The sequence below is a fragment of the Scyliorhinus torazame genome, chromosome 21 (assembly GCF_047496885.1).
Source record: "Scyliorhinus torazame isolate Kashiwa2021f chromosome 21, sScyTor2.1, whole genome shotgun sequence".
Taxonomy (NCBI): Eukaryota; Metazoa; Chordata; class Chondrichthyes; order Carcharhiniformes; family Scyliorhinidae; genus Scyliorhinus; species Scyliorhinus torazame.
The window spans coordinates 8604053-8630169 of record NC_092727.1 but is presented as its reverse complement, the minus strand read 5'-3'; the positions used below and the strand labels follow the sequence as shown (position 1 = coordinate 8630169).

Below are 26117 nucleotides of genomic sequence, written 5' to 3'. Positions count from 1 at the left end.
GCATGCGCGGACTTCCGCCGGCCGGCCGAGTCCCTTCGGCCCTGGCTGGCGTGGCGCCAAAGGCCTTCCACGCCAGCCGGCGGGACGGCAACCACTCTGGCGCCGGCCTAGCCCCTAAAGGTGAGGGCTTGGCCCCTAAAGGTGCGGCTCCGCACCTTTGGGGCGGCCCGACGTCGGAGTGGTTCACCCGACTCCATCCCGCCGGGACCCCCCGCCCCACCAGGTAGGGGAGAATCCCGCCCCTCGTATTGCACAATTAGATGGAAGGTGTAGTTTCCTTTACTCCTTCTAAATATGCTAAATCCCAACCTCTGAAGGGCCATATTAGACCAATGAGATGCCATTAGTCTCACCAACAATCCTATGGCTTGATCAATTTTTTCTGCCATAAAAGGGAAAACCAACAGGCATATTATCGTGGTTCTATTTTTAACCAAGACATTCAGGTGTGGAAATGTGTCATATCAATTCCTGGCATTGGTACTTTAGAGTGCTTCATAGTCCCAGTTTTGTATTGTTGAGAAGCGACTTGAAATTCAGAGCAACACCAGGTTAAGAATGTAAATTAGGAGACAACAGTGTCACAGCACTTCACAATCAGAGAATGAAAGTCTAGTGCAAAACTGACTTACCAAATGTTCTGGGCACTCTGCAAACCCATCAAACCTCATTTTAAATATTTAGAAGAACAGCACTTCTCTCCTTTCCACACTTTAAATATTTTTTTTAACTACTGGGATACAGCTCTGACACCTGCCTAACTCTCCCAGGCACGGCTGTTACGGTTCCAATCAGGTATTGCAGACACGTTTCTTCCTGGTTGAGCTGTAACAGCACAGCAATTTCCACTTTGCACATATAGCAGAGTTACAAGCAAACTACTGGTACTTGGGACTGACTCACTATTGTCTGGTTTTAGTATTGTGCACTCCATACTCTCCACTCTGTACTTGGGCAGTTATTAAGATCAAGAAATAATTCAAATTCAAATACAGCAATGTCAGCAAATTAAGCACTGACTGCCATCATCACAAACTCACATTGCTGACCAAGCAAAGTCTCTCCCACAAGGTTATGCAACACCTTCCCAAGAGGGAAGAACCAGGGTATTTTTTAAAAACAAAACAGTGCCTTTCAACACTTCTAAAATTGCTCATAATGCAATTAAAACAACATTTGAGGCTTTCTGAAAACGATTGTGACTATATGTACAACTAGTATGAGCATCACTTGAACTGATGGATGTTTTCTGGATGAATATTTTCATGGTTCAATCTAAAACCTTGCCGTGGAGATAAAGGGGGTGATTTTCAGCGCACGTCAGCCGTCAGTGAGAATGGCTACATCGGCAAACTATACGTCAAGAATCAGGAAACACAATTCCCCCGGCGAGATCGGATTTTCCGATTTTCCAGGGACCTTGCTGGTAACGTAACGAGAATCTTGCCACAGAAGGTCGAGAACCTAATTTAAATACATCAGCATATCATTAGCGAGCCCTCCTGCAAGGACTTCACCCCCTGTCCCTCACAGAATATTTTATCGGCGTCGGTGTGACGTCACACCGGCATGATTTACAACAGCTGTATAAAAACAAAGAGGATATTGGAGGTGAAAGCTCAGGTCGGCATCACCCTCCAGGATGCCAATTGCAGAGGGGCCACCAGAGAGGGTGTGGAGGGGATTCAGTCTCGGCATTTGGGGGGGGCGTCACGGACCTGTTGAGGTTGGTGGGAGACGGCAGAGGCTGGACATGGGACATCAGCCCGCACAGAGCGGAGGGTGAGGGATTTCCTCATAACCTCTTGGCTTGGGGACAACCAGGACTAGGGTATGGCGATCTCTCCCACCATGGCGACCGCCCGCCATCTGCTCACTACTGTGGTGCTTGCGGGAGGTCGTGTGATGTTGGCTACATTCATAGGCAGGGCGCTAACGGCGGAAAAGCAAATGGCTGAACGCTGTAGGCGAATCATGATGACTTGCAATGAGGACAGAGTGATGCTCCTCTTATCCTCTGCAAAACGTCTGATTCGTGCCTCACAGAGAGCTGAACACGACCTACCCCTGAACAGAGTGATTTGGGGTGCAGAGAGGCTGAATTACACATTTCAGCTGCTCCTACCTCCTCCAAGGTCAGGTGTGCTGATGTTTTTCTCCACCTTCGACGAGGTGGACACATTCTCACACGTTTTCAACCCTTGGCATCCTCATAACTGAAGAATTCTGGCAGACATGAGAGGCCTGGGTGTTGATGTTAGGGGTGATGGGGTGGCAAAACCTCCATGGATGGGGGTTGGGGCTTAAGTGCCCACGCCAGGAGCGGCGTGGCTTTACTGCGTCGTCAGTGTAGGAGGTGGGAGCGACATAGCGTTGCCATTTGTTCGCTGCACAGGATGAAGCGCTGAGTTTGCGGAGTCTGGCGCCATGACATGACATCGTGGAGGATCCACATGGGTGAAGAAAGTGATTTTTATTACAATGGTGAGTTTTCTCTACTAGTGCCTAGGTTCACTTGTGCCCACTGTGTGCCTATTGTTTGTTACTCTTACTCACCCACCCGCTACAACTAGGATCCATTGCTAAGTTTGAGGCAGCCTGTTGACTTCCACACCCTGGTGCCTGAGATTTTTTTTTTTTTTAAAAAGAAATTTAGAGTACCCAATAAATGTTTTCCAATTAAGGGGCAATTTCGTGTGGCCAATCCACCTACTTTGCACATCTTTGGGTTGTGGGGGCGAAACCCACGCAAACACGGGGAGAATGTGCAAATTCCACACGGACAGTGACCCAGAGCCGAGATCGAACCTGGGACCTCGGCGCCGTGAGGCTGCAGGACTAACCCACTGTGTCACCGTGCTGCCCCTGGTGCCTGAGATTACCTTAATGGACATTCCCTGGGGGGGGGGGGGGGGGGGTGGGTTAGACCTTGAGGGCCTGGGTGTACTTTTGGGCTGCACGGGTGTTGCAGTGCTGCCCTCCTTGGTGTGCGGGCTGGAGGTGTGCTGCTCACAGAGAAGGGGGTGTCACGTGGACTGGAAACCCCCAGGATCTCCTGGGTATAAGGCCCCTCGAAGAAAGCGGGGATCTCAGAGTGTCCTAGGGTGTAGCTGCCATGATGTTGATGATCTAGAGGCAGTGGTCACACACGAGTTGAGCATTCAGGGAGTGGAACCCCTTTCTGATAATGAAGGCCACTCCCTGATGCCCCGGTACATGCAAGAGACATGCGTGCCTTCAATTACCTCCTGGACCTGGGGCATCCCAGCAATGGTGAAGAACCCTGCAGCCCAGCATCTTGGTGGGCCTGGTCCAGCTCAAAATTGATAAAGCCCGTACATACAGGTCATCCGTCACCTCACAGATGCACTGTGGGCTGTAGCATTCGACTTCAATCTCGCTAATGAGATAGAAATGAATGCAAATGAGGGTTACTGATCTTCGCCATATTTGGGTGTGATCTGGAACTTGCCATTGGGAGCAGCTGGTTAGATAGCAAACTGATTCCCGCCCGCCGCAAATCTTAATTTTGGCCTTTCCCGTTATTTAACCGGCAAGCCCAGATCCACGCGGTGGTTAAATCGTGCCCAAAATGTTCAGTCGAACAAAAGGCTTGTCAAAATTTATCGAATTGGACCGACCTTACAGCCACCTCCCCACCCCGTAAAACCGATACAACAATTTCACCCCAGCAGGTAAAATCCCACTTTACCATTTTAGCAAATTTCAGAACATTTAGGTTTGCTTTGCCTACCGTCATTTCCCATTGAAGACAATATCTTCTCACGCTCTTCCCATGGCAAGGCACTCAGGGTGGGCATGTCATCAGGGAACACAGCCCTTTTCCGACCTAGCGCGACAGCAGCCCGTCTGCAAACGTGCTTTATACGAGGGCCTCGTATTGACGCTTCTGAAGAATCACTTTCTTGACCCTGAGGACACATCAATTTTCAGAGATAGAAGTAAAAAGTGACAGAGGTTCCTATTCATTGAATTTGCAAGTCTTAGTGATATTCATTCCCTACAATAAATATATGCAGTAGTTATCTTATTAAATATTGCTCAATGTTCTTTGAACAGTATTTAATTAGGCAACAATAGTACATCAGAATGACAACAGAGTAATCATCTACTCTGAAGCACCAGAGCTGTAGTTTCCAACCGTTTATATGTCATGCTACTATAAAATATTTGAGGCACACCTATTTTCTGCAACTGAATTGCCCTCGAGTGAAAGCCTTTTATCTCAAAAACCTCTTAAAAACACGTCAAGCAATCATCCAGTGCAGTTTCCATTTATTTAAGATGTTTACAATGAAAGCCTTATCGCCAGCTGCATGTCAAATACAATATTTTTTATTGAAAATGTATACAATTTAATCCCATTAAAGATTTCAATTGTTTTCAGTTTTTTTAAAGTCTACATTTCTCAATGTGAAAGTTCAAATAATACTGTGAGCCGCATCTCACCGAGTGTAACACATGGGCCTGTCTCTGTGAGGAGAGTTTCTCGATCCAGGGAGGAACTGATGACAGGACAACTTACAGGCCATGCTCTGCTGAAAGATGCTCCCTCCTTCTGTTTTTGTACATCTCTGCAAGCTTCAGTTTCAGTGTACGATCCATCCTGATCTCTGTGAATTCCTCTTGTTCTTTGAATGACAATTGGGCTGAATTCTCCGCTGTCGGGATTCCCCGTATCGCCGGCAGCCCCCGGGGGTTTCCCGACGGCATGGGGCTGCCCCAAAATGGGAAACCCCATTGACCAGCTGCCGAAATGGAGAATCCCGACGGAGTGCCACGTGACGGAGAATCCGCCCCTGGTCTTTGATGATTCAACAAAGTGAACTAAATGGATCAAAGTCTTCCATACTCGTGGAGGAAAGCAGCACTCAAACTTCTCTTGTCGTGTTTTAAGATGCATGATGAGGTTTGAGCATGGTTTTGCCAGCAGGAACAACTCAATCGACCTATTTGCCACTTTTTCCGACCAAAGGATCACTTTTGATCTAAAGCCTTTAAGTTTATCCGTGACAGGCAGAATGTTCTCGTTTTTCCCTTTATTTTAACATTCAGCTCATTCCAATGGCTGAATATACCCGAGAGGCATGCAAGCTAAGCACACCAAGAATCATTATACATTAAATCTTTGTGTGACAATCCATGCAGGGCCAAAAACTTTTTTAGCCGTTACAAAGCACATAAAAAGAGAGGATCTTTCATCAAGACAGCCAAGAGTGGGCACGAGTAAATTCTGGTACTCAGCCGCCATCTCGTCACACAAAATAGTAAACAAACACAATTTCAAAAGATTTTGTATTATACAGGATTTTCACCATTTGATCTAATACTGCCGTTAAGTTAAATTACATTGTTTCACAACAAGAATGTCATGGTGTAAGATACAGTGGCTGACCTGGATGTCACCTTACTCACAAATCTTTTAACTTTTCCTTTCCTGTAAGCTGCTGGTCAGTGCAGATACTATTGCACTAGGTCCAGTTAAGATTGTTTTCCTCAGGGCAGCACGGTGGCGCAGTGAGTAGCACTGCTGCCTCACGGCGCCGAGGTTCCATGTTCGATCCCTGCTCTGTGTCACTGTCCGTGTGGAGTTTGCACATTCTCCCCGTGTTTGCGTGGGTTTCGCCTCCACAACCCAAAGATGTGCAGGGTAGGTGGATTGGCCGCGCTAAATTGCCCCTTAATTGGAAAAAATGAACTGGGTACGCCAAATTTATTTTTTTAAAGATTGTTTTCCTCCACGCAAGCAGTTGTGACACAAAAGATTTCCTCTTGGGTCGAAAGACCAGGCAATTCTTTGGAAAATAGGAAATTCTCTTTGATGGAATCCCTGTCAACATACCTGATACATGCTACAAGCTGGCAGTGTCTGCTAATATGCAGAGTCATTAATCTGCAAGGCAAATTTTACACCTATTACTAATTTCTCCTTAAGCACCAACTCAATATCAACTAATGTTTCGTCAATACATCGTTTGATTGTATTATCAGGAAGAGGAACTGTGTCGATTTCTTTGGTAGCATCAACTCCCAACATAACTCTCACAATACCTTTTCATGCCGGCAAAATTATTGTTCTGGAAATGGTGTGCAAGTCCTTCTATTTCGTTATGAGCTCAGCCACCACGTAACTCGCCTCCTGCGTATTATCTGAAACCTGCACACATTCCATCATATGTTGATTTTGCTTCAGGTTTTGTTCTCTTGGGTGCTTAAAGTGCTGTATATCCTTGCTGGAGAATGAACAGCGTGTTGTATTAAAATAGCACTTCAACTTACTTGTTACCATTGCAGCGTTTGACAGCTTCTCCTTGCAAATTAGGCATTCTGGGACAAACAAGATGCATCACCAGTCCACGAAAGTCCGACGGCCAGATAGCTGTCGTTATACTGTCTGTGTACGAACCTCACTTTTTTTTCGCCAGAGGTTCTATTCTTTGGGGCCACATTTAAATCAGAGCTGGATTCTTCACTTCTCTGCAAGAACTTATCCATGGCAAACTGTGGTCAAACACACCACACTACATAATAAATGCCCTCAAGCATCAACTTAAAAGCACAATTTCAGCTCTTTGGCCGTGCCAAGCAGAACACCGCTGCTCCAAAGGTGTACCCTTGCCCCAACACCCCGCAGCTTTAGGTGCCTTCTCAGGTCTTCAGGGCTTCTTTTGGGATCTCTTTGGCGACTAGGGCTTCTCACAAGCCCACTTCATTTAAGGTCTGTTCCTTGCAGCCCTTTCTCCTACTGGAACTTGTTTCCCCCTTTTCTTCACTTTATTTGTTCCTGTTTCGCACCTCCGTCTTCTTTCCAAACTGGAAACTTTGGTTTTTTTAAAAAACTTTTTCCTGTCCTCTTTCCTGTTTTTTTTAACCTCTCCCCCTCACTTCTCCCAGAGTTTTTGTGCCCGTGAGTTTTCACATTTTGCGCAGGCACGTGGGGCCTTCACTTTGGTCGTCAGCAACTTCAGTCCAGAGGAACCTCAGGCCTCCTGCGCATGCGTTGCCCAAGAATGGGCCATAAATGCACGGTTCGGGTTTTTAACGTTAAAAAAGAATCCAAACCGCATATTTCCCAGCTCGCCGGGACTAAAGAGGTACCAACCACAGGGCTGAAGACAAGGGTCAGTTTTAGTTTATTTACAACAATATTGAATCATTTAGAATCATATTTCGCGACACACTGGTTGAGAACTACTGCTCCAGAGCAATAAAGAAAAGACAAATTCATAGCAGTTAGGTTAAATGTCCATCAGCAAAATTATTAATCACAACTACAAGTTTTATGCAATTGACACTTGATAACTGGGCAAATAGCATATTCAAATTGAATCTGCTAAATTCATTAACATGTTTCTCATAAAATATTAATGCTTCAGGATTATATTCAAATTATTTTAATGTGAATGAGTGAGGATCTGCTTTTTTAGGGTATCTGAGTGAAATGGCATGGATTCAATTCTTCATCTGAAAAGTGCCCCAGCGGCTGAATCGGGGATAGTTTTTCAGCTGAGCTAATGCTGATCACCACCTCGAAGCTGACTCAGGAGTAACAGTGACAGCAGGCTGAGAGGAAATCATTCACCTTCTTCACTGAAAGGTAACAACATTTTTGAAAATAGAAGGAGGGAGAAAGAAGGAATTCACACACTCAAAATTAAAGTTACATTTGAAATCTGCTGTTATTTTAAGGAACAGTTCACTCAAATAATATGTTCACTAAGTCTTGATCAATCCAGTCAATAAACCAGCCACACATTTAAGTCTCCCAGAAAGAGAAGAACAAAGGATTCTTCCTCTGTTGTTATATGGAAGTGTGGACAGGAATACAAGGTTTTTTTTAAAATCAGAAATTAACTTTCATAAAATATTGCAACATTGCTATGCGACCCATCTGAAAACAATAAAATGGGAGTAAATGTGACTAATTATACTTAACATTGTGCTTGAACTGCACGTTTATTTTTTTTTTATAAAATAAATTTAGTGTACCCAATTAATTTTTTCCAATTAAGGGGCAATTTATCGTGACCAATCCACTTACCCTGCACATCTTTGGGTTGTGGGGGCGAAACACACGCAGACACGGGGAGAATGTGCAAACTCTACACGGACAGTGTCCCAGAACCGGGATCTAACCTGGGACCTCGGCGCTGAGGCAGCAGTGCTAACCACTGCGCCACCGTGCTGCCCCCTGCACATTTATTCTGATGACACTGTAAGCAAAGGTGTATCAACACTGTGATCTTTGCCAACACAATCCTTTTATAATATTTTGTCACTCAACTGCATTCAACACTTCTGGTAATATCTTCAGCTAGCTGCCAACGGAACACATAAGATCAACGATGAGAGCTTCAATTTTTCATCCATTGACACAAAAATATATTTTTTGTTGGTTTGTGGGATGTTTATGTTTTACTGACATTTGTATTTGTATTTTTAACCACAGACTCATTCTCTTCCTAAATATTCCTGTATAGTGCAACCAAGATAGTGGGCGACAATAACATCTACTCACATTTAAACTATATTTAACACATCAAGCATAACATAGAAAACATCTCAAAGAAGTTTTCATAACAGGTGGAGTAGGAGAAATCTTACACCTACAAGAATGAAGAAGTGGATATTAAGCTGCATTAGGAAAGCAGAGGGGGCCGAAAGCTTGATCATAACACTGGGTTTTGAGGTTTTAAAACGTGGAGACTGAAATGTGAGGTATAGTGAGTGTCACGTAGGGAGTTGCAAGGAGAACAGTGGAGGCACCCAAGGACTTCCACCAAAACAACAAATGACGGCGATGGGGAGGGAAATGAACAAGTCCAGGGCTGCCATAGCAAAACAAAATACTGCAGATGCTGGAAATTTGAAATGTTGGAAATCCTCAACAGGATGATGAAAGATCATTGACCTGAAACATGAAATGGTTCTCTCTCTACAGATGCTGCCATATCTGCTGAGTATTTCCAGCACCTTTTGTTTTTTATATTTGTGATCACTGTGTTGTAAACAAGTGGTGGGAGAATGCGACATGGTGTGGCTACCCTTCTAATTTTCTCCCTTAACTTTTGGGGAAAGTGCCTCGACCCCAATTCCTTGCACCTCCACAAAAAAAAGCAAAACATTGCTGTCTGGAAAAAATAAGGTTGAACTCTCCAGAAGAGCATATTTGAACCCCAATTTAGTTCACCACGTAATCACAATGCATTTTATTAATTTTCCTCTGCTTTTTTATTTAAAGCCATCCAAAAGATCTGACAAAATAATTAAAGGAATTACTCTTAGGCAATTCCTAAAGTAATCAACGACAAGCTGCAATGAGTTCCACCATGCCAGACTGTGTCAACTTCCTTCTAGAGCTGTTTAAGTTTAAAATAGAGAGGAAAGCCACCTGATGACTATTCTGTGCCTGCTAGAGAAATTTAAAACTAATCCCATTGCTCAGTGCTCCTCCATAACAATGTAACTTTCCTCTAGTTCAAATATTTATCTATTTCCCCTAAAAAGACACAATGGTCTTTGCCTCAAATAATCTGTGACGAAACATTCCCAGCTCCAAAAGTGCTAATTACCTAAATAAATGGCTCCCAACCTTTTGTTCTTTTAATTATGATTTTGTGTGAAAGACTATCCACCACTGAATCCTCAAAGAGAGGATGTTGGTGAGCCCATACTTACCTTATCAAAACTCTTCCTACTTTTAGAAACACTTTTCCAATAATTGCCCTCAGACTTTTCTGGAAATCCAGCATGTTAAGTCTCTGCTCATAATCACTTTCCCATCCTGATGATACTAAACTGTCCATTCCCTATGGCTTTAATGTTTCTTCTTTAATAAGGAGCTGTTAGGAAAACAAAGGTAGTTTTAAGGGATTTCTATTTGTATTGGTAAATATTAGAAATAAGGTATAATTTTTAATGGGTTTAATTTAATGCTCCTGTGCCTGCAAGGGTAGAACCTGTAGTTAGATTCATGCTGGACAAAGGTGTTTTAATGCGTGGGGGTTGGTTCCAACTGTGACTCTATTGTGCCTAGAGAGGGTTATGCCGGAAAAATAAATCAAAAACTTAAGCTTGTAGCCATTGCTTAGCAAAAAAGCTTTTAAGAATTAGTTTTAGCTGGGCGGCACGTGGTGCAGTGGGTTAGCACTGGGACTACGGCGCTGAGGACCCAGGTTCGATCCCGGCTCTGGGTCACTATCCGTGTGGTTTGCACATTCTCCCCGTGTCTGCATGGGTTTCACCCCAACCGAAAGATGTGCAGGTTAGGTGGATTGGCCACGCTAAATTGCCCCTTAATTGAAAAAAATAAATAATTGGGTACTCTAAATTTATATTAAAAAAAGATTTAGTTTTAGCTGGATATATTGCAGTTGGAGACAGGGCACCGGCGAGTGGACATTTTCTAACTCTGCCAGGAGAAGCTGGAAAGGACAAGGGTGTTGCAGAGATGCTACCTTCCTAAGATATTGATACAATCCAGCTAACGAGGGAAGTGGAACAGAAAGCACGTCTAAGATGACTGAAGTTAAGACAACAGAGACCTAGGCATTGTTCAGAAGAATTCAAGAAAGAGTAAACAGAGGGTTCTGAGTTAAAGAGTCGATTGCAGTAACTAGATTTAAAGTGGGACAGCAGACTGCAGAAGTTAATAACCCATTTGTTGCCATTTTAATACAGTCTAGGAATCCAGGGTTAAAGCAATTTTGAACAGTTTGTACAGCAGTCAAGACAAAAAACTCCATAAGTGACTGGTGTAAACTCCTGGACTGGATTCAGTGTTAAAAGTGGAGTGGAAGCTTTGTTTAAAGAAGTAATTTGCAAAACCTGGTCTGGATTTCGGAATGCAAACTGCTAATGAAAAACATTATTGTGAACAAAGATTTTAAAGTGTTTTTTTTTAGGGCGTGATGTTTGGAAACTCTCATGTGACAATCTGAGGGGATTCTGAGGAGAAATCCAGACATTTACTTGAGGTTCATTGTGGAGAGTGTATTTGACAACAGCGATCTTATGTGTTTAAAGGGATGTTCTGTTACTGAGATCGTTGTAGTTTAAGATATACTTTGTAACCGGTGTTAATCTTAAAATCTGAGTGTCTTTGTTAAGCTAAGGGGGAGTAAATGGGTATTGTATAATAATCCAATTGATCATGTTTAATAAATGTTTTTTCTTGTTGTTGAAACTAGTTAGCGGTCCTGTGATTCTGTTGCTCCACATTTTTAGTTTAAAAAAATAGAAGTTATGGTCTTTTGAGCTAGGGTTAGAGTCTGGGATCTCCCCGTCCGGTTAACATGAACTAGGATCATAACAAAAACTGGAAATCTTGCTGGATTTCAAAACGTGGAGAAAGGGTTGTTGGGTGGTAATTAGAAACAATTTGCTGGAATATTTTGAAACGTGGAAAGCAAGTCACTGGGTACTGAATAGTAAAACGTGGACTGGCATTTATTGTTAATGGTGGGATCTGGGAATCCTTTAAAAAAAAGTAATTGGGGTAGAAGCACTGGACAAAGAAATTGGAGTTACTGTGAGGTATAATGTACAGGTTAGAATCCCAACTGGTGTTGAAAATTGCTATGACATTCCTAAAGATGTAAATGTACTTCTGAAGGGTTTACAGAAAGTAACCTAGAGTCAGTGAACTGAATTGGTAAATAAATTGGAATAAATTGCAGGGGTATGGGAAGCTGATATTATTGAAAGCATAGTGACACATTTAAAATTGCAAGGGTAATCAGATAGACCAAGTTCTTTGGAAAGTGAGGAAATTGAATTCGCTAAAACTCAAGTAGAAATGAACCAATTAGAAATGCAGGAAAAAGACACAGAGATTTTTTCAAAAGGAAATTGAAATGAGGAAACTTGGAAGGATTAATCGCTTCTCAGCCTATTGGCTCAGATCAAGCATTAGATCAAGCCCAAGATGAGGTGCAATGCCTTTTCTTGTCAGCTTGGATCTTGTATGTCTCTCTTGTGGAGACCATGAATTTGCTTCAATTTGAATTTCAATTGGTTTTTGGAGCAAGCAATGAGATGGATTAAGGGTTTGCCCTGTCCACTCTGCACGTTGGCTTTGTAACTTTAAGGACGGGATAAAAAAAAATGTTTTTTAAAGAAATGGAAAGATTAGCAAGGGAAGACGAGGAAATGACGAGAGGGAGAATTTCAACTTAAAACGTTGGAAGTACAGACGGCATGGTGGCATGGTTAGCACTGCTGCCTTGCGGCACTGAGGACCCAGGTTTGATCCTGGCCCCGGGTGACTGTCTATGTGGATTTTTCACATTCTCCCCGTGTCTGCATGGGTCTCACCCCCACAACCCAAAGGTGCGCAGGGTAGGTGGATTGGTCAGGCTAAATTGCCCCTAATTGGAAAAAAATAATTGGGTACTTTAAATGTTTTTTTTTAAATGTTGGAAGTTAAAGCAGACATAGGGCAGGTTCAGGAAGGATAGAAAGATATGAACTTAGTGGGGAAATGTTTAAATTTTGGAAATATTCCTTATTTCCTTTGAAAAGGTAGCTAAACAGGTGAAATGGCCAAAGAAATTTGGACATTACATTTACAAAGTAGACTGATAGGTAGAACGATTGAGGTGTATGCATCATTGTCGGAAGAGGTATCTAGATAATGATGTTGTAAAGAAAGCTATCCTTAGTGCGTATGGTCCTTGGGGCGTACAGGCAGAAATTTTGAAATGCAAGAAAACAGCCTGAACAAACTCATACTGAATTCAAGAGTGTGAAGCAAAACACCTTTGAATATTAGACACGGATGTTAAAGATAGAGATAACATAGGAAACCCTTAGAGAGGTGATTCTTTTAGAATAATTTGAAGATTCACTTCCTTTGGTCATTAGGACACATATTGAGGAACGAAAGGTTAAAAGTACAGGCAGCAGAGTTGTTAGATGATGATTCCATAGAACCAAACTGTTTTTCCGTCATCCTTTTGAACATGAGAAGGATAAACGGTGGGACGGAAATATAGTCAAGAAAGAAATGCAACAGTTAGGAATGGACAGGAAGTTTCACCTCAGATCAAAAGGGAGGGTACTGAGGGGATAGTGACATTCGGATGCCTAAGTGTTTCCATTGTAACAAAGTGGTACATATGCGGCAGATTGTTGGAAAATGGAAGACCAGTTGCAGTCGTAGGAAAGGAAGCATCTGAAAAAGAATGGCTGTTAAAACTGGCGGTGGTACAGGTGAAACATGCTCTTTCAGAATCATGAGAAAGAGGAATAGATCTCAAAATAGTTCAGAGAATGATTTGAGTACTGGTGAAGGAAGTCAGGCTATTGGAGGTTCTGGACTTTAAACTAAAGATTGGGGGGGAAGGGAAAGTCAGGGAACCAAGAGGTGAAGTAATCAGTGGGGAGCGTAGCTGCTTAGGAATACAAAAAAACACGAACAGACAAAGCTCAAGAGTGGTCACGATTGTCCCCATCCCACAAAACATGACACAGTGTATGGAAAGGCTCAGTAAACCAAGGTCCACCACACTAAGAAAACAAAAAGGGACGGTCAATAGAGAATTAAAGGTGCTATATTTAAATGCGCGCAGTGTACAGAACAAGGTAGATGAGCTTGTGGCCCAGATTGTGACTGGCAGGTATGATGTGGTAGGCATCACAGAGACATGGTTGCAGGGGGTTCAGGACTGCCATTAAACATCCAGGGATTCACAACCTATCGAAAAGACAGAGAGGTGGGCAGAGGGGGCGGGGTTGCCTTGTTAATTAGGAATGAAATTAAATCAATAGCACTAAAGGACATAGGGTCAGATGATGTGGAGTCTGTGTGGGTAGAGTTGAGGAACCACAAAGGCAAAAAAACCATAATGGAAGTTGTGTACAGGCCTCCTAACAGTGGCTAGGACCGGGGCACAAAATGCACCACGAAATAGAAAGTGCATGTCAGGAAGGCAAGGTCACAGTGATCATGGGGGACTTCAGTATGCAGGTGGACTGGGTAAATAATGCTGCCAGTGGACCCAAGGAAAGGGAATTCATTGAATGTTTACAGGAGGGCTTTTTGGAACAGCTTGTGATGGAGCCCACGAGGGAACAGGCCATTCTGGACTTAGTGTTATGTAATGAGCCAGACTTGATTAAAGATCTTAAAGTAAGGGAGCACTTAGGAGGCAGTGATCATAATATGGTCGAATTCAATCTCCAATTTGAAAGAGAGAAGGTAGAATCAGATGTAAAGGTGTTACAGTTAAATAAAGGTAACTACAAGGGCATGAGGGAGGAACTGACGAAAATCGACTGGGAGCAGAGCCTAGTGGGAAAGACAGTAGAACAGCAATGGCAGGAGTTTCTGGGAGTAATTGAGGACACAGTACAGAGGTTCATCCCAAAGAAAAGAAAGGTTATCAGAGGGTGGATTAGGCAGCCATGGCTGACAAAGGAAGTTAGGGAATGCATGAAAGCAAAAGAAAAAGCCTATAATGTGGCAAAGAGTAGTGGGAAGTCAGAAGATTGAGAAGACTACAAAAACAAACAGAGGATAACAAAGAGAGAAATAAGGAAAGAGAGGATCAAATCTGAAGGTAGGCTAGCCAGTAACATTAGGAATGACAGTAAAAGTTTCTTTAAATACATTAAAAACAAACAGGAGGCAAAAGTAGACATTGGGCCGCTCCAAAATGACGCTGGTAATTTTGTGATGGGAGACAAGGAAATAGCTGAGGAACTGAATAAGTACTTTGCGTCAGTCTTCGCAGTAGAAGACATGAGTAATATCCCAACAATTCCGGAGAGTCAGGGGGCAGAGTTGAATATTGTAGCCATCACAAAGGAGAAAGTGCTAGAGAAACTAAGAGGTCTAAAAATTGATAAATCTCCGGGCCCAGATGGGCTACATCCTAGAGTTCTAAAGGAGATGGCTGAAGAAATAGTGGAGGCGTTAGTTATGATCTTTCAAAAGTCATTGGAGTCAGGGAAAGTCCCAGAGGATTGGAAAATCGCTGTTGTAACCCCCCTGTTCAAGAAGGGAACAAGGAAAAAGATGGAAAATTATAGGTCAATTAGTCTAACCTCAGTTGTTGGCAAGATTGTAGAATCCATTGTTAAGGATGAGATTTCTAAATTCTTGGAAGTGCAGGGTCAGATTAGGACAAGTCAGCATGGATTTAGTAAGGGGAGGTCGTGCCTGACAAACCTGTTAGAGTTCTTTGAAGAGATAACAAATAGGTTAGACCAAGGAGAGCCAATGGATGTTATCTATCTTGACTTCCAAAAGGCCTTTGATAAGGTGCCTCACGGGAGACTGCTGAGTAAAATAAGGGCCCATGGTATTCGAGGCAAGGTACTAACATGGATTGACAATTGGCTGTCAGGCAGAAGACAGAGAGTTGGGATAAAAGGTTCTTTTTCGGAATGGCAACCGGTGACGAGTGGTGTCCCGCAGGGTTCAGTGTTGGGGCCACAGCTGTTCTCTTTATATATTAACGATCTAGATGACGGGACTGGGGGCATTCTGGCTAAGTTTGCCGATGATACAAAGATAGGTGATGGGGCAGGTAGTATGGAGGAGGTGGGGAGGCTGCAGAAAGATTTAGACAGTTTAGGAGAGTGGTCCAAGAAATGGCTGATGAAATTCAACGTGGGCAAGTGCGAGGTCTTGCACTTTGGAAAAAAGAATAGAGGCATGGACTATTTTCTAAACGGTGACAAAATTCATAATGCTGAAGTGCAAAGGGACTTGGGAGTCCTAGTCCAGGATTCTCTAAAGGTAAATTTGCAGGTTGAGTCCGTAATTAAGAAAGCAAATGCAATGTTGTCATTCATCTCAAGAGGCTTGGAATATAAAAGCAGGGATGTACTTCTGAAGCTTTATAAAGCATTAGTTAGGCCCCATTAAGAATACTGTGAGCAATTTTGGGCCCCACACCTCAGGAAGGACATACTGGCACTGGAGCGGGTCCAGCGGAGATTCACACGGATGATCCCAGGAATGGTAGGCCTAACATACGATGAACGTCTGAGGATCCTGGGATTATATTCATTGGAGTTTAGGGGGTTGAGGGGAGATCTAATAGAAACTTACAAGATAATGAATGGCTTAGACAGGGTGGATGTAGGGAAGTTGTTTCCATTAGCAGGGAAGACTAGGACCCAGGGGCACAGCCTTAGAATAAAAGGGAGTCACTTTAGAACATAGATGAGGAGAAATTTCTTCAGCCAGAGAGTGGTGGGTCTGTGGAATTCATTGCCACAGAGGGCGGTGGAGGCCGGGACGTTGAGTGTCTTTAAGACAGAAGTTGATAAATTCTTGATTTCTCGAGGAATTAAGGGCTATGGAGAGAGCGGGTAAATGGAGAGTGGACCCGATGGGCCGAATGGCCTTACTACCGCTCCTATGTCTTATGGACATTGTGTTTCAAATGAAGAAGTTTTCCCTTGCTCGTCTAACAAAATAAGCAAACAAATTAAAATTTTAAGAGATATGCGAGCAAATCAATCAATGATGGTAGCTGATGGTACAATTTGTATTCCAGCAGGTTTTATGAAGGAAAAAGTATTTGTAAGAGGTATTAATGGAAGGGATGAACCTGTTCATTTGTGTAAAGTTAATTTAACAAGTAATTTTGTAAATTGAATTGTCACGGTGGGAATCATTCATAAATTACCTATTGGAGGAATAGATTTCATCCTAGGTAATGATTTGGCTTGTAGAGACAGCAAGGTGATGACAACTTCATTGCAACATGCAATTGATAATGACGATCTTAACACATTTCGGAAACTATTGTGGGGCAAAATAATACGCCTATTGCAGATTACAAGCAATTGAAAGAAAACCTGATTAACACAGATTATGAAAGAGGAGTGTGCGACTGCAAACAGAGAACTGATAAGAACAATTGAGGATCAGTCTAGTGAAATTGGAACATTTGATTGAGGATTTGAACTGTCTAAAGAATAAACTTCAAAAAGCAAACTTGGCAAAGGTTGATCTTCAGTTTAAACGTGATGAACTTCAAGCATCAGGGGCGTCATTCTCCGACCCCCCGCTGGGTCGGAGAATGGCCGTTGGTCGCCGTGAATCCCGCCCCCGCCGAAGTCTCCGGTACCGGAGATTGGGCGGGGGCGGGAATCGGGCCGCGCCAGTTGGCGGGACCCCCCGCTCAATTCTCCGGCCCGGATGGGCCGAAGTCCCGCCCAGAAATTGCCTGTCCCGCCGGCGTAAATCAAACCTGGTATTTACCGGCGGGACCAGGCGGCGTGGGCGGGCTCCGGGGTCCTGGGGGGGGGGGGGGGGGGGGGGGGCGATCTGACCCCGGGGGGTGCCCCCACGGTGGCCTGGCCCGCGATCGGGGCCCACCGATCCGCGGGCAGGCCTGTGCCGTGGGGGCACTCTTTCCCTTCCGCCTCCGCCACGGCCTCCACCATGGCGGAGGCGGAAGAGACTCTCCCCACTGCGGATGTGCGGGAAACTTTCAGCGGCCGCTGACGCTCCCGCGCATGCGCCGGGAAACTGTCAGCGGCCGCTGACGCTCCCGCGCATGCGCCGCATTTCCGCGCCAGCTGGCGGGGCAACAAACGCCATTTCCGCCAGCTGGCAGGGCGGAAATCCCTCTCCGGCGTCGGCCTAGCCCCTCAATGTTGAGGCTAGGCCGCCAAAGATGCTGAGCATTCCGCACCTTTGGGCCGGCGCGATGCCCGTCTGATTGGCGCCGTTTTTGGCACCAGTCAGCGGACATCGCGCCGTTGGGGGAGAATTTCGCCCCTGAAGTATTTATGAAATCTCATGGAAAGTGCCTTGAAGAAGAAAAGGAGGTTCTGGAAAAATTGGTTGAATGCAGAATTAAAAAGCAAATTAACTAACTGTTAAGAACTTCATCATGAGAAGAACAATGAGGTTTTTGAAATTCAAAGCAAAATGGAGGAAATTAAGAAGGTGGGTGGTATGGAATTCCGCAATTCAAAAGTTGTTCCTGTGAATAAAAACCTGTTGTTGAATACTGATACAGTTGAGCAAAGAACTGATCAAAGTAATATTACTGATGTATCAAAGTCACTAACGGACAATAAGAAAACAACTGAAATACCTGAAAACGTGGAAATTAGGAATCGTCAACCAGAATTGAAAAGTGATTTTTCTAAGACAATGACTGGAGACACTGACTTAAAAATGCTTGTTGGTGATACTACACAAGAAATGAAAAATGAAAATGAAAATCGCTTATTGTCACAAGTAGGCTTCAAATGAAGTTACTGTGAAAAGCCCCTAGTCGCCACATTCCGGCACCTGTTCGGGGAGGCTGTTACGGGAATTGAACCGTGCTGCTGGCTTGCCTTAGTCTGCTTTCAAAGCCAGCGATTTAGCCCTGTGCTAAACAGCCCCTGTTTAGCAGTAGTTGGAAGAAAAGCAACTGAACAGTTTGCCAAAAAACATTCAAACTCTACTGTAGAATTGGACTGAGATAGTTCTGAATTTATGCAAAGTATTTGAAGGATAGGAACAAACTATGAAACTTCAGAGAGGAAGTGTCTGACACGGCTCAAACGGACCGTTTGAATTGGGACTGGAAGAAACCACAAGATTACAAGACGTTCAAAGAACAATCAAATCAAGAAAACAATACTATTTTGAGGGAACATAATAAATATCTTTCATGAAATGTTCTTGAAACAGCTAAAAGTTATTTTGACACAAAAAGAAACATTAAAGCACCAAAATAACATTTTGACTGTAAATCAAAATGCAAATTTACTACGTGAATTTGAAAAGTGGGTTTGAGAATGGAACTATGCTTACAAATGTCAAAATAGACAATTGCACTAAACATTCTTTTCTGAGTTGTAAACTGGAAATCAGGGGAAAAAAAATCTTTATTATTGTCACAAGTAGGCTTACATTAACAATGCAGTAAAGTTACTGTGAAAATCCCCTAGTCGCCACACTACGACACCTGTTCGGATACAGAGGGAAAATTCAGAATGTTCAAATTACCTAACAGCACGTCTTTCGGGACTTATGGGAGAAAACCGGAGCACCCAGAGGAAACCCACACAGACACTGGGAGAATGTGCAGGCTCCGCACAGACAGTGACCCAAGCCGGGAATCGAACCTGGGAGCCTGGCGCTGTGAAGCAACAGTGCTAACCACTGTGCTACCGTGCCGCCCATGACAATGTTACCATGTATAGATTCTAATGATGTTGTTACAGTTATTGTCTTTGCTTTGGTTAAATCATTGTAATTATATATTCTGACATGAAGGGCTGTAGACATAAGCCAGGGGAACTGCAGACCAGTGAGTCTCGTGTAAGTGGCAGGGAAACTATTGGAGAAAATTCTGAAGGAGAGATTCTATCTCCACTTGGAGAGGCAAGGTTTGATCAGAGATAGTCAGCATGGCTTTGACAGAGAAAGGTTTGAAATCAAAATTTGATTTGATTTTTTTGAGCATATGACCAGGTGTGTCGATGTGGGTAGTGCAGTTGATATAGCTTACATGAATTTCAGCAAAGACTTTGACAAGGTCCCACATGGGAAACTTATAAAGATGGCAAATGCACATGGGATACAAGGTAATTTGATACGGTGGATTCAAAATTGGCTTAGTTGTAGGAGACAGAAGGTGATGACAGACAGCTGCTTTAGTGACTGGAAGTCAGTGTCCAGTGGTGTACCACAGGGATCTGTGCTGTGTCCCCTATTTTTTGTCATTTATATAAACAACATAGATGACTATGTGAGTTGGGGGTGAGATCAGTAAGTTTGCGGATAACACAAAAATTGGCCGGGTGGTTAACAGTGAGGTTGAGTACCTTGGGATACAGGAAGATATAGATGAGATGGTCAAATGGGCAGAAAAGTGGCAGATGGAATTTAACCCTGAAAAATGTGAGGTAATACACTTTAGAAGCAGTAATTTGGCAAGAAAATATTCAATGAACGGCATTACACTGGGAAGTTCCAAGTAACAAAGGGATCTTGGTGTGTTTGTCCATAGATCTCTGAAGGCAGGATAATAGGGTGGTGAAAAAGGCATATGGGACACTTGCCTTTATGAATCGAGGCATAGATCACAAAAACAGGGAGGTCATGTTGGAGTTGTATACAACTTTTGTGAGGCCACACCAGTAGTGTGTGCAATTTTGGTTGGCAGATTATAGGAAGGCTGTGATTGCACTGGAGGAAGTGCAGAGGAAATTTACCAGGTTGGATAGGCTTGGGTTGTTTTCGCTGGAGCAAAGAAGGCTGAGGAGTGACCTGATCGAGGTGTACAAGATGATGAGGGGCATGGACAGGGTAGATAGGGAACAGCTGCTCTCCTTAATTGAAGGGTCAGTCACGAGGGGACACAAGTTCAAGGTGAGAGGCAGGAGGTTTAGGGGGATTTGAGGGAAAACATTCTTACCCCTGGGGTGGTGACAGTCTGAAATTCACTGCCTAGGAGGGTGGTAGAGGGGGGTTGCCTCACATCCTTTAAAAAGTACCTGGGTGAGAATGTCATGTTATAATATTCAAGGTTATGGGCCAAGTGTTGGCAAATGAGATTAGGTAGGTAGGTAGGTCAGGTGTTTTTTATGTGTCATTGCTGACTCAATGGGCCGAAGGGCCTCTATTTTTCTGTGATCTGTAAATGTGAGCTAAAAGAAATGTACTTGTATAACGTAATATCTTATATGATTAGATATTTGTCAGATTAAGTTTGTATGAAGTTGACATAACACCAGTGTAAAGAAATCTTCATAATTATGAACTATGATTCTATTAGAGGGGGTCACAGCGTGAAAAATAAATAAAATACATAAACATGTGGCCATTGCTTAGCAACTGGAGGCCATTGTAAGGTAGAGAAAGCTTTTAAATTTTAGTTTTAGCTGAATACATCGCAGTTGGAAAGTGAACATCTCTCAATTCTGCCAGGGGAAGCTGAACATGACAAGAGTTGCAAAGTTGCAGGCTTCTGAAGAAACTAGATACAATCCATATAACCAGGGAATTGGAACAGAAGGAATGTCTAAGATAATTTAAGTTAAGAGAACAGGGACCAAGATATCATTCAGAAGAATTCAAGGACGAGAAACAAAGTGTTCTGAGTTAAAGAGACAATTGCAGTAACTAGATTTAAAGTGGGTCAGCAGACTTGATGTACATGAAACGTTTGATGCCATTTTAATACAGTCTGGGAATCGAGAGTTGAAGCAATTGTGAGCAGTTTGTACACAGTCAAGCCATGAAATCCTAAAGAGGTTCGTGTAAACCCCTGGACTGGATTCGCTGTTAAAAGTGGAGTGGAAGCTTTGTTTAAAAACGTAATTTGTAAAACATGTTCTGGGTTTCAGAATGCAAACCACCAATGGAAAGCATTACTGTGAATCAAGATATTAAAATGTGTTTTTTTGGGGAGTGGCGTTTGGAAACTCTCATGTGACAATCATCTGGGGGGGGATTCTGATGAGAAATCTACACGCACTAACTTGAGGTTTAAAGGAGAGTGTATTTGGCCACAACCATCTTGTGTGTTTCAAGGGTTGTGCTACTGAGACCATTGCAGTCTAAGATATATCTTGCAATGATTGCGTTAATCGTAAAATCTGTGTGTATTTGTTAAACTAAGGGGAAGTAAAGGAGTATTGTGTAATAATCCAACTTTTCATGTCTAATTTTTTTGTCAACTAATTAGTGGTCCTGTGATTCTGTTCTTCCATGTTTTTATTTTAAAGAAATAAAAGGTACGGTCTTTTGAACCAAGATTCCATTCTGGAATCTTCCATCCAGTTATAACATCAATTAGGATCAACAGAGCCTAAAACTGCATAATTAGGGTTAAACTCCTTCAATACGCTGAGTAAAACTGAGCTTCCATGACAGAACAAACAGAAACTTTCAAGCTTGCAGGCATTAAGGGGAAGCCATGGATTGTGTACAATCTGGGCAAGAACCAATTTTCAGAGTTCTTAGAGCTGTTAACTATTGCACACAGCATTGCTTGGACCAATCTGAAGCAGTTATGGTCCCCTAATAACAAGGATATTACTGACATTAACAAGGTGGAGAGAAAAGGAAAATCATTCCAGGTAACTCAAACTTTCAAGTTATCAAGTAAGGAAGCTTATTAGCTTTATTTGGAAGACTCTGCACCTGAAGATTACGAACAAAATGAAATGTTAAACAAGTCAACTATCCACTGTAAAGAATCAAATATTAGCAGCTACATAGTAAAACTGGAACTTGATAAACAAAACCAGATGAGACAGCAAAAATGGGATTGAGACTATTAGATACATACCTTCATGAGGAAAGCGCCTGCAATGTAGTAAAATGTGTCAGCACTCCATTTTCTGAACTACTGTTACATCAAAGTCAAATAGACGTACTTTATTAACAAAGTTAAATCATAACAGTTACCTGGGATCTTGTTGGATCAGTTATTTTTAATGACTTGCTCTTTTCGATTTTGCAGAGCTGTGCTTTGGCCCTTCTCAGTAGGTTTGCAACTCTCTTATCTGTCGTTGGCATCTTGTCTGCTTGTGCGAGCATATTACTAATAGCGGGTGCAGAATGTTTAAGAGTACCAGATGTGAGCATGGCGGTAATGGAAGAATGTGGGGCAAGCTTGTCTTTATTGCCTATGGATGCAGCTGTACTATTTTCAGTATCACCTGTCACAGACCCTACCTCTTCAGATCCTAGTCTGCCTTTCTTTGAGTTTTTATTCTTCACATCAGACAGTGTTGAGGAAGGGCCATCTCCCAGTGTCAGCCCGCCTTTATCTATTAGATTCAACTTTTTGGCCCTCCCTGAAACTTTCTTCATTGAAGATGAAGCAGCTACATCCTCGCTAACAGCTCTGTCATCATCCATTGTCCTGGGAAAAAGAAATAATGGTGCAGCAGACTGAACCTCTGTCCCCTTACTCTGAGACTTCTTTTCTTTCTCTTTCCTAGTTTCTCGTTTATTTTCCTTTTCTTTGTCTCGATCCCGGTCTTTCTCAGACCCTTTCTCATTATCTTTCTCTTTGGATAAATCTTCAGTTAACCTGTCTTTGTTTTTTCCTTTGTCCTTTTGGGCACTTGGTGCGTGCGACGGAAACAGTGGAGATGTTGGACTGGCCGAGTCTCCAGTGAAGCTGTCCCCTGGAGTGGTCTGTCTAGACCCCAGTTTTGTTCGACCATCTTTATCCTTCACTGTTCCCTCAGTCTGCACCAAACCACCAAGAGGGGGAGTTAAGGCACCAGTTAGGATGGAGCTTACAGGAGATGAGGAGGCTACGGCAGTCTGCGGAGTGATTGGCGATAAGTCTGTAGAAATCAGTCGTCCACTTCTGGTTCTCATGGAGTGTGAGGGAGATTTTGGATCAGTGCGGCTTGGAATATGCATCTCTTTCTTCTTCCTTCTGGAAGAATGTCCTTTACCTGAAACCGAAGATCGACCCACAGAGTGCGACGACACAGTAACAGACTCAAAAATTCTGGAGTGAGCTTCACTAGGAGTGAATCGTGGGGCACGGAGTAGGGGACTTCTCTTATGAGTATCAAACCTGGAGGCAGGGTGAAGCTGAGAGAAAAAGCGAGGTGGAGGGGTGCTGGAGGACGCGTGGAACCTGGATGGCAAGCCAACATCTTCAGGAGTCAGTGGTGACGTTATGAAGTTATCGAATATCGGTTTGCGGATGAGTCCCTCTTTGGCATACTTTGCTGAAGAGAAGTACTGATGCGATTCCGGCCTCAGGTTTTTGAGAGATGTCCATTTGAACGTCGGCTCTCTCAAGATAGACTTCCGCTTCTCCGGCAGAGCTGTTGGTGGTGGAATGAAAGGTATTGTTGGAGGCATCAGCCACGGAGAGTGATCAGACAAGTTTGAAGATTGTTGTAGGGGAGGGGGAGGTGAAAGCAAGGGCGGTGGAGGAGATGATGATGATATTGGCTGAGGTGATGAAGTTGGCAATTTCTTGCTCACCATATTGCTTCTTTCTGGAATTGAGAATCGGTGACCCTTTTTGTCCATGCCTCCTGATTCACTGGACTGTGAAGTATTTAAACAACTATGCAAGTCTGTGGACTGGCTTGGTACTTCAGGAAGAGTGTGTAGTTCATCAGATGCCTGTGAATCAGTGGAGGTGACACTGGGGCTGCTTGACCTGGAAGAATCGGAGGACATTTGTGAAGAATGCTGCGAAACAGCACTAGACTTTTCACTAGACCCACAAGATATTGTGCTGAACCGACCAGTTGGTGTTGACTCTAGCCGTGGAACCTTGACAGGAGGAATATAGCTGTCGTCTTCAATAAATCTTTTTGGAGTCTTAATAATCCTGGAGGAAATGGCACTGATTACTGGCATGATAAACTGACGAATATTTTTCAACTGAGGTGAAGCCATCCGTTTCTGCGCTCCTTTTTTGGCTCTCTGCAGCAATTGTTTTGCAATAGTTGCATCAGTTCGTTTTGTGACAGGAACAACTCGGACTGGTTTAGTTATCCTCCGGGGCCTCTGCCTGACATCAGTCTTCCCCTCCTTGGTCACTGACGGTTTTGGTGTTGGTGTGACATCTTTCTCCTTACGAAATCTCTTTTGCTTCTTGGGTTGTGGTGGAACAAGCAGTTTTGGAACCGTTTTTAATCGCTCTGAAGATGGTGGCCTCCCTCTCCTCCGTTCAATCTTACCCCCGTTGCTGTTTATCTGTAGCTTAGCTTTCTTTAATTTGGACTGCAAAGGGGACAGTTTGACTGCTCGTAGCTTCTTGATTTTTGTTGCCTGCTGCAACAATGCAGAAGTTTTCTTTTTCACTTTCTTTTCTTTTTCACTTTTTTGCTTTTCTGTTTTCCCATTTGTTGTCTCTTTCTTGTCATGCGAAAAATGAAGCTTTGGATTGCTCAACACTGGAGGCCGACCTCTCCTCCTCTCCCCACTGCTTATTTCTTGTTTCTTTTCCTTTTCAACAGGTTTTAACTCCGGCTTGTTTGGAGGGGACAGTGTAGAGGGTGAATCCGATAACACATCTGAGCTCTGAGACGAAAATGTCCTTTGTCTTCCTCGAAGCTTCCTTTGAGGTGATTCGACTAAAAGTTAAAGACAAATTTTTATGTTAAAAATTATGGAAACTCAATCACTAAAATATATTTAATACAAGACAAATTACTTCCTCATCCATAGTAATTACAGTAGCATCGATTGAAAAAAAACAAATGCTAAAAACTGAAAGCAGTTTTTATTTAGGATTTATAATGAACAAACATTATTTTCTTTCTTTCCTGATACTGATAGGCCTGCTATTTTCCTTTAAGCAGTTACCATTGGACCTCAGATCAAGATGAATGGGCTGTGCTACTAGATGGGGTATGATCACTACAATGCAACCGACATTTGTGTCCCTAAAATCAAAATAAGAACATGTGGTAAAACACAACCAAGATGAATAATGAAATGAAAGGACCAATCCAATTTTAGCAGAAATATGTTTTAAGATTACTCTTAGATGAATGTGTCATGGGAGTGTCCCTTTAAGAAATGTTTTGTATTATCAAATGGCTTCAGTGATGTCATTGTGTGGGTGGAGCTGGGTTGTGGCTCTGGGTTTTTAGTTTTGTTTTTGAGCTGGGAGCTGGCTGTGGCTCCGAGTTTTACTTTTGTTTACATATTTTGGAAGCTGGATTCAGACAGAGAAGTCTTGTGTGTGTGTCTCTCTCTCTGCATGTTAAAATGTGTCTCCAGATCACTTGATAACTTAAAAGTGCTGTTTTCTGGAAGGAATTTAAACCTACTGTTTTGGTAAAAGGGTTTCCTGGTTTTATGGGATGTTGTTATTAAATTGGAAACAGCTTACGGGGGAAAATTATTAAGTGTTATTTATAGAGTACTGTAGCTGTGTGGGGTATTTATGTTTGTAGTTGATACAAATGCTCAGTGTGTGTTTCTAAAAATGTTAACTGAATTCGTAGAATTAACTTTGTTTTTGATTTTAAAAGTGCTTACGGCCTCTGTGGATTAACACCTGAAAGGTCGGCCCTTGTGCTCCTCACAACCAAAATCTATAAACAGTTGCAGGTCAGGTGAACTCCATGATATACTTTGGAGTTTTCTAAACCCTGACCCATAACAAATGGGACAGGTATTGCGCTCA

At 43.0% G+C, this 26117-nt stretch overlaps 1 protein-coding gene across 4 annotated transcripts in view; it reads right to left on the bottom strand.

The window, feature by feature from the left end:
• The window catches only part of kmt2a (lysine (K)-specific methyltransferase 2A), a 213682-nt gene that overhangs the window by 123550 nt on the left and 64015 nt on the right, over positions 1-26117 (bottom strand). For all 4 annotated transcript variants that reach the window (XR_011937424.1, XR_011937425.1, XM_072486449.1 and 1 more), the window contains exons 3-4: positions 22403-25056; positions 3755-3932 (exon numbers count right to left, since the gene is read on the bottom strand). Coding sequence is in view for 2 of the 4 variants with exons in the window: in XM_072486449.1 (XP_072342550.1) it covers positions 3755-3932; positions 22403-25056 (2832 nt within the window). In the remaining 2 variants the exon portion in view is untranslated. The remainder of the gene's footprint in view (positions 1-3754; positions 3933-22402; positions 25057-26117) is intronic.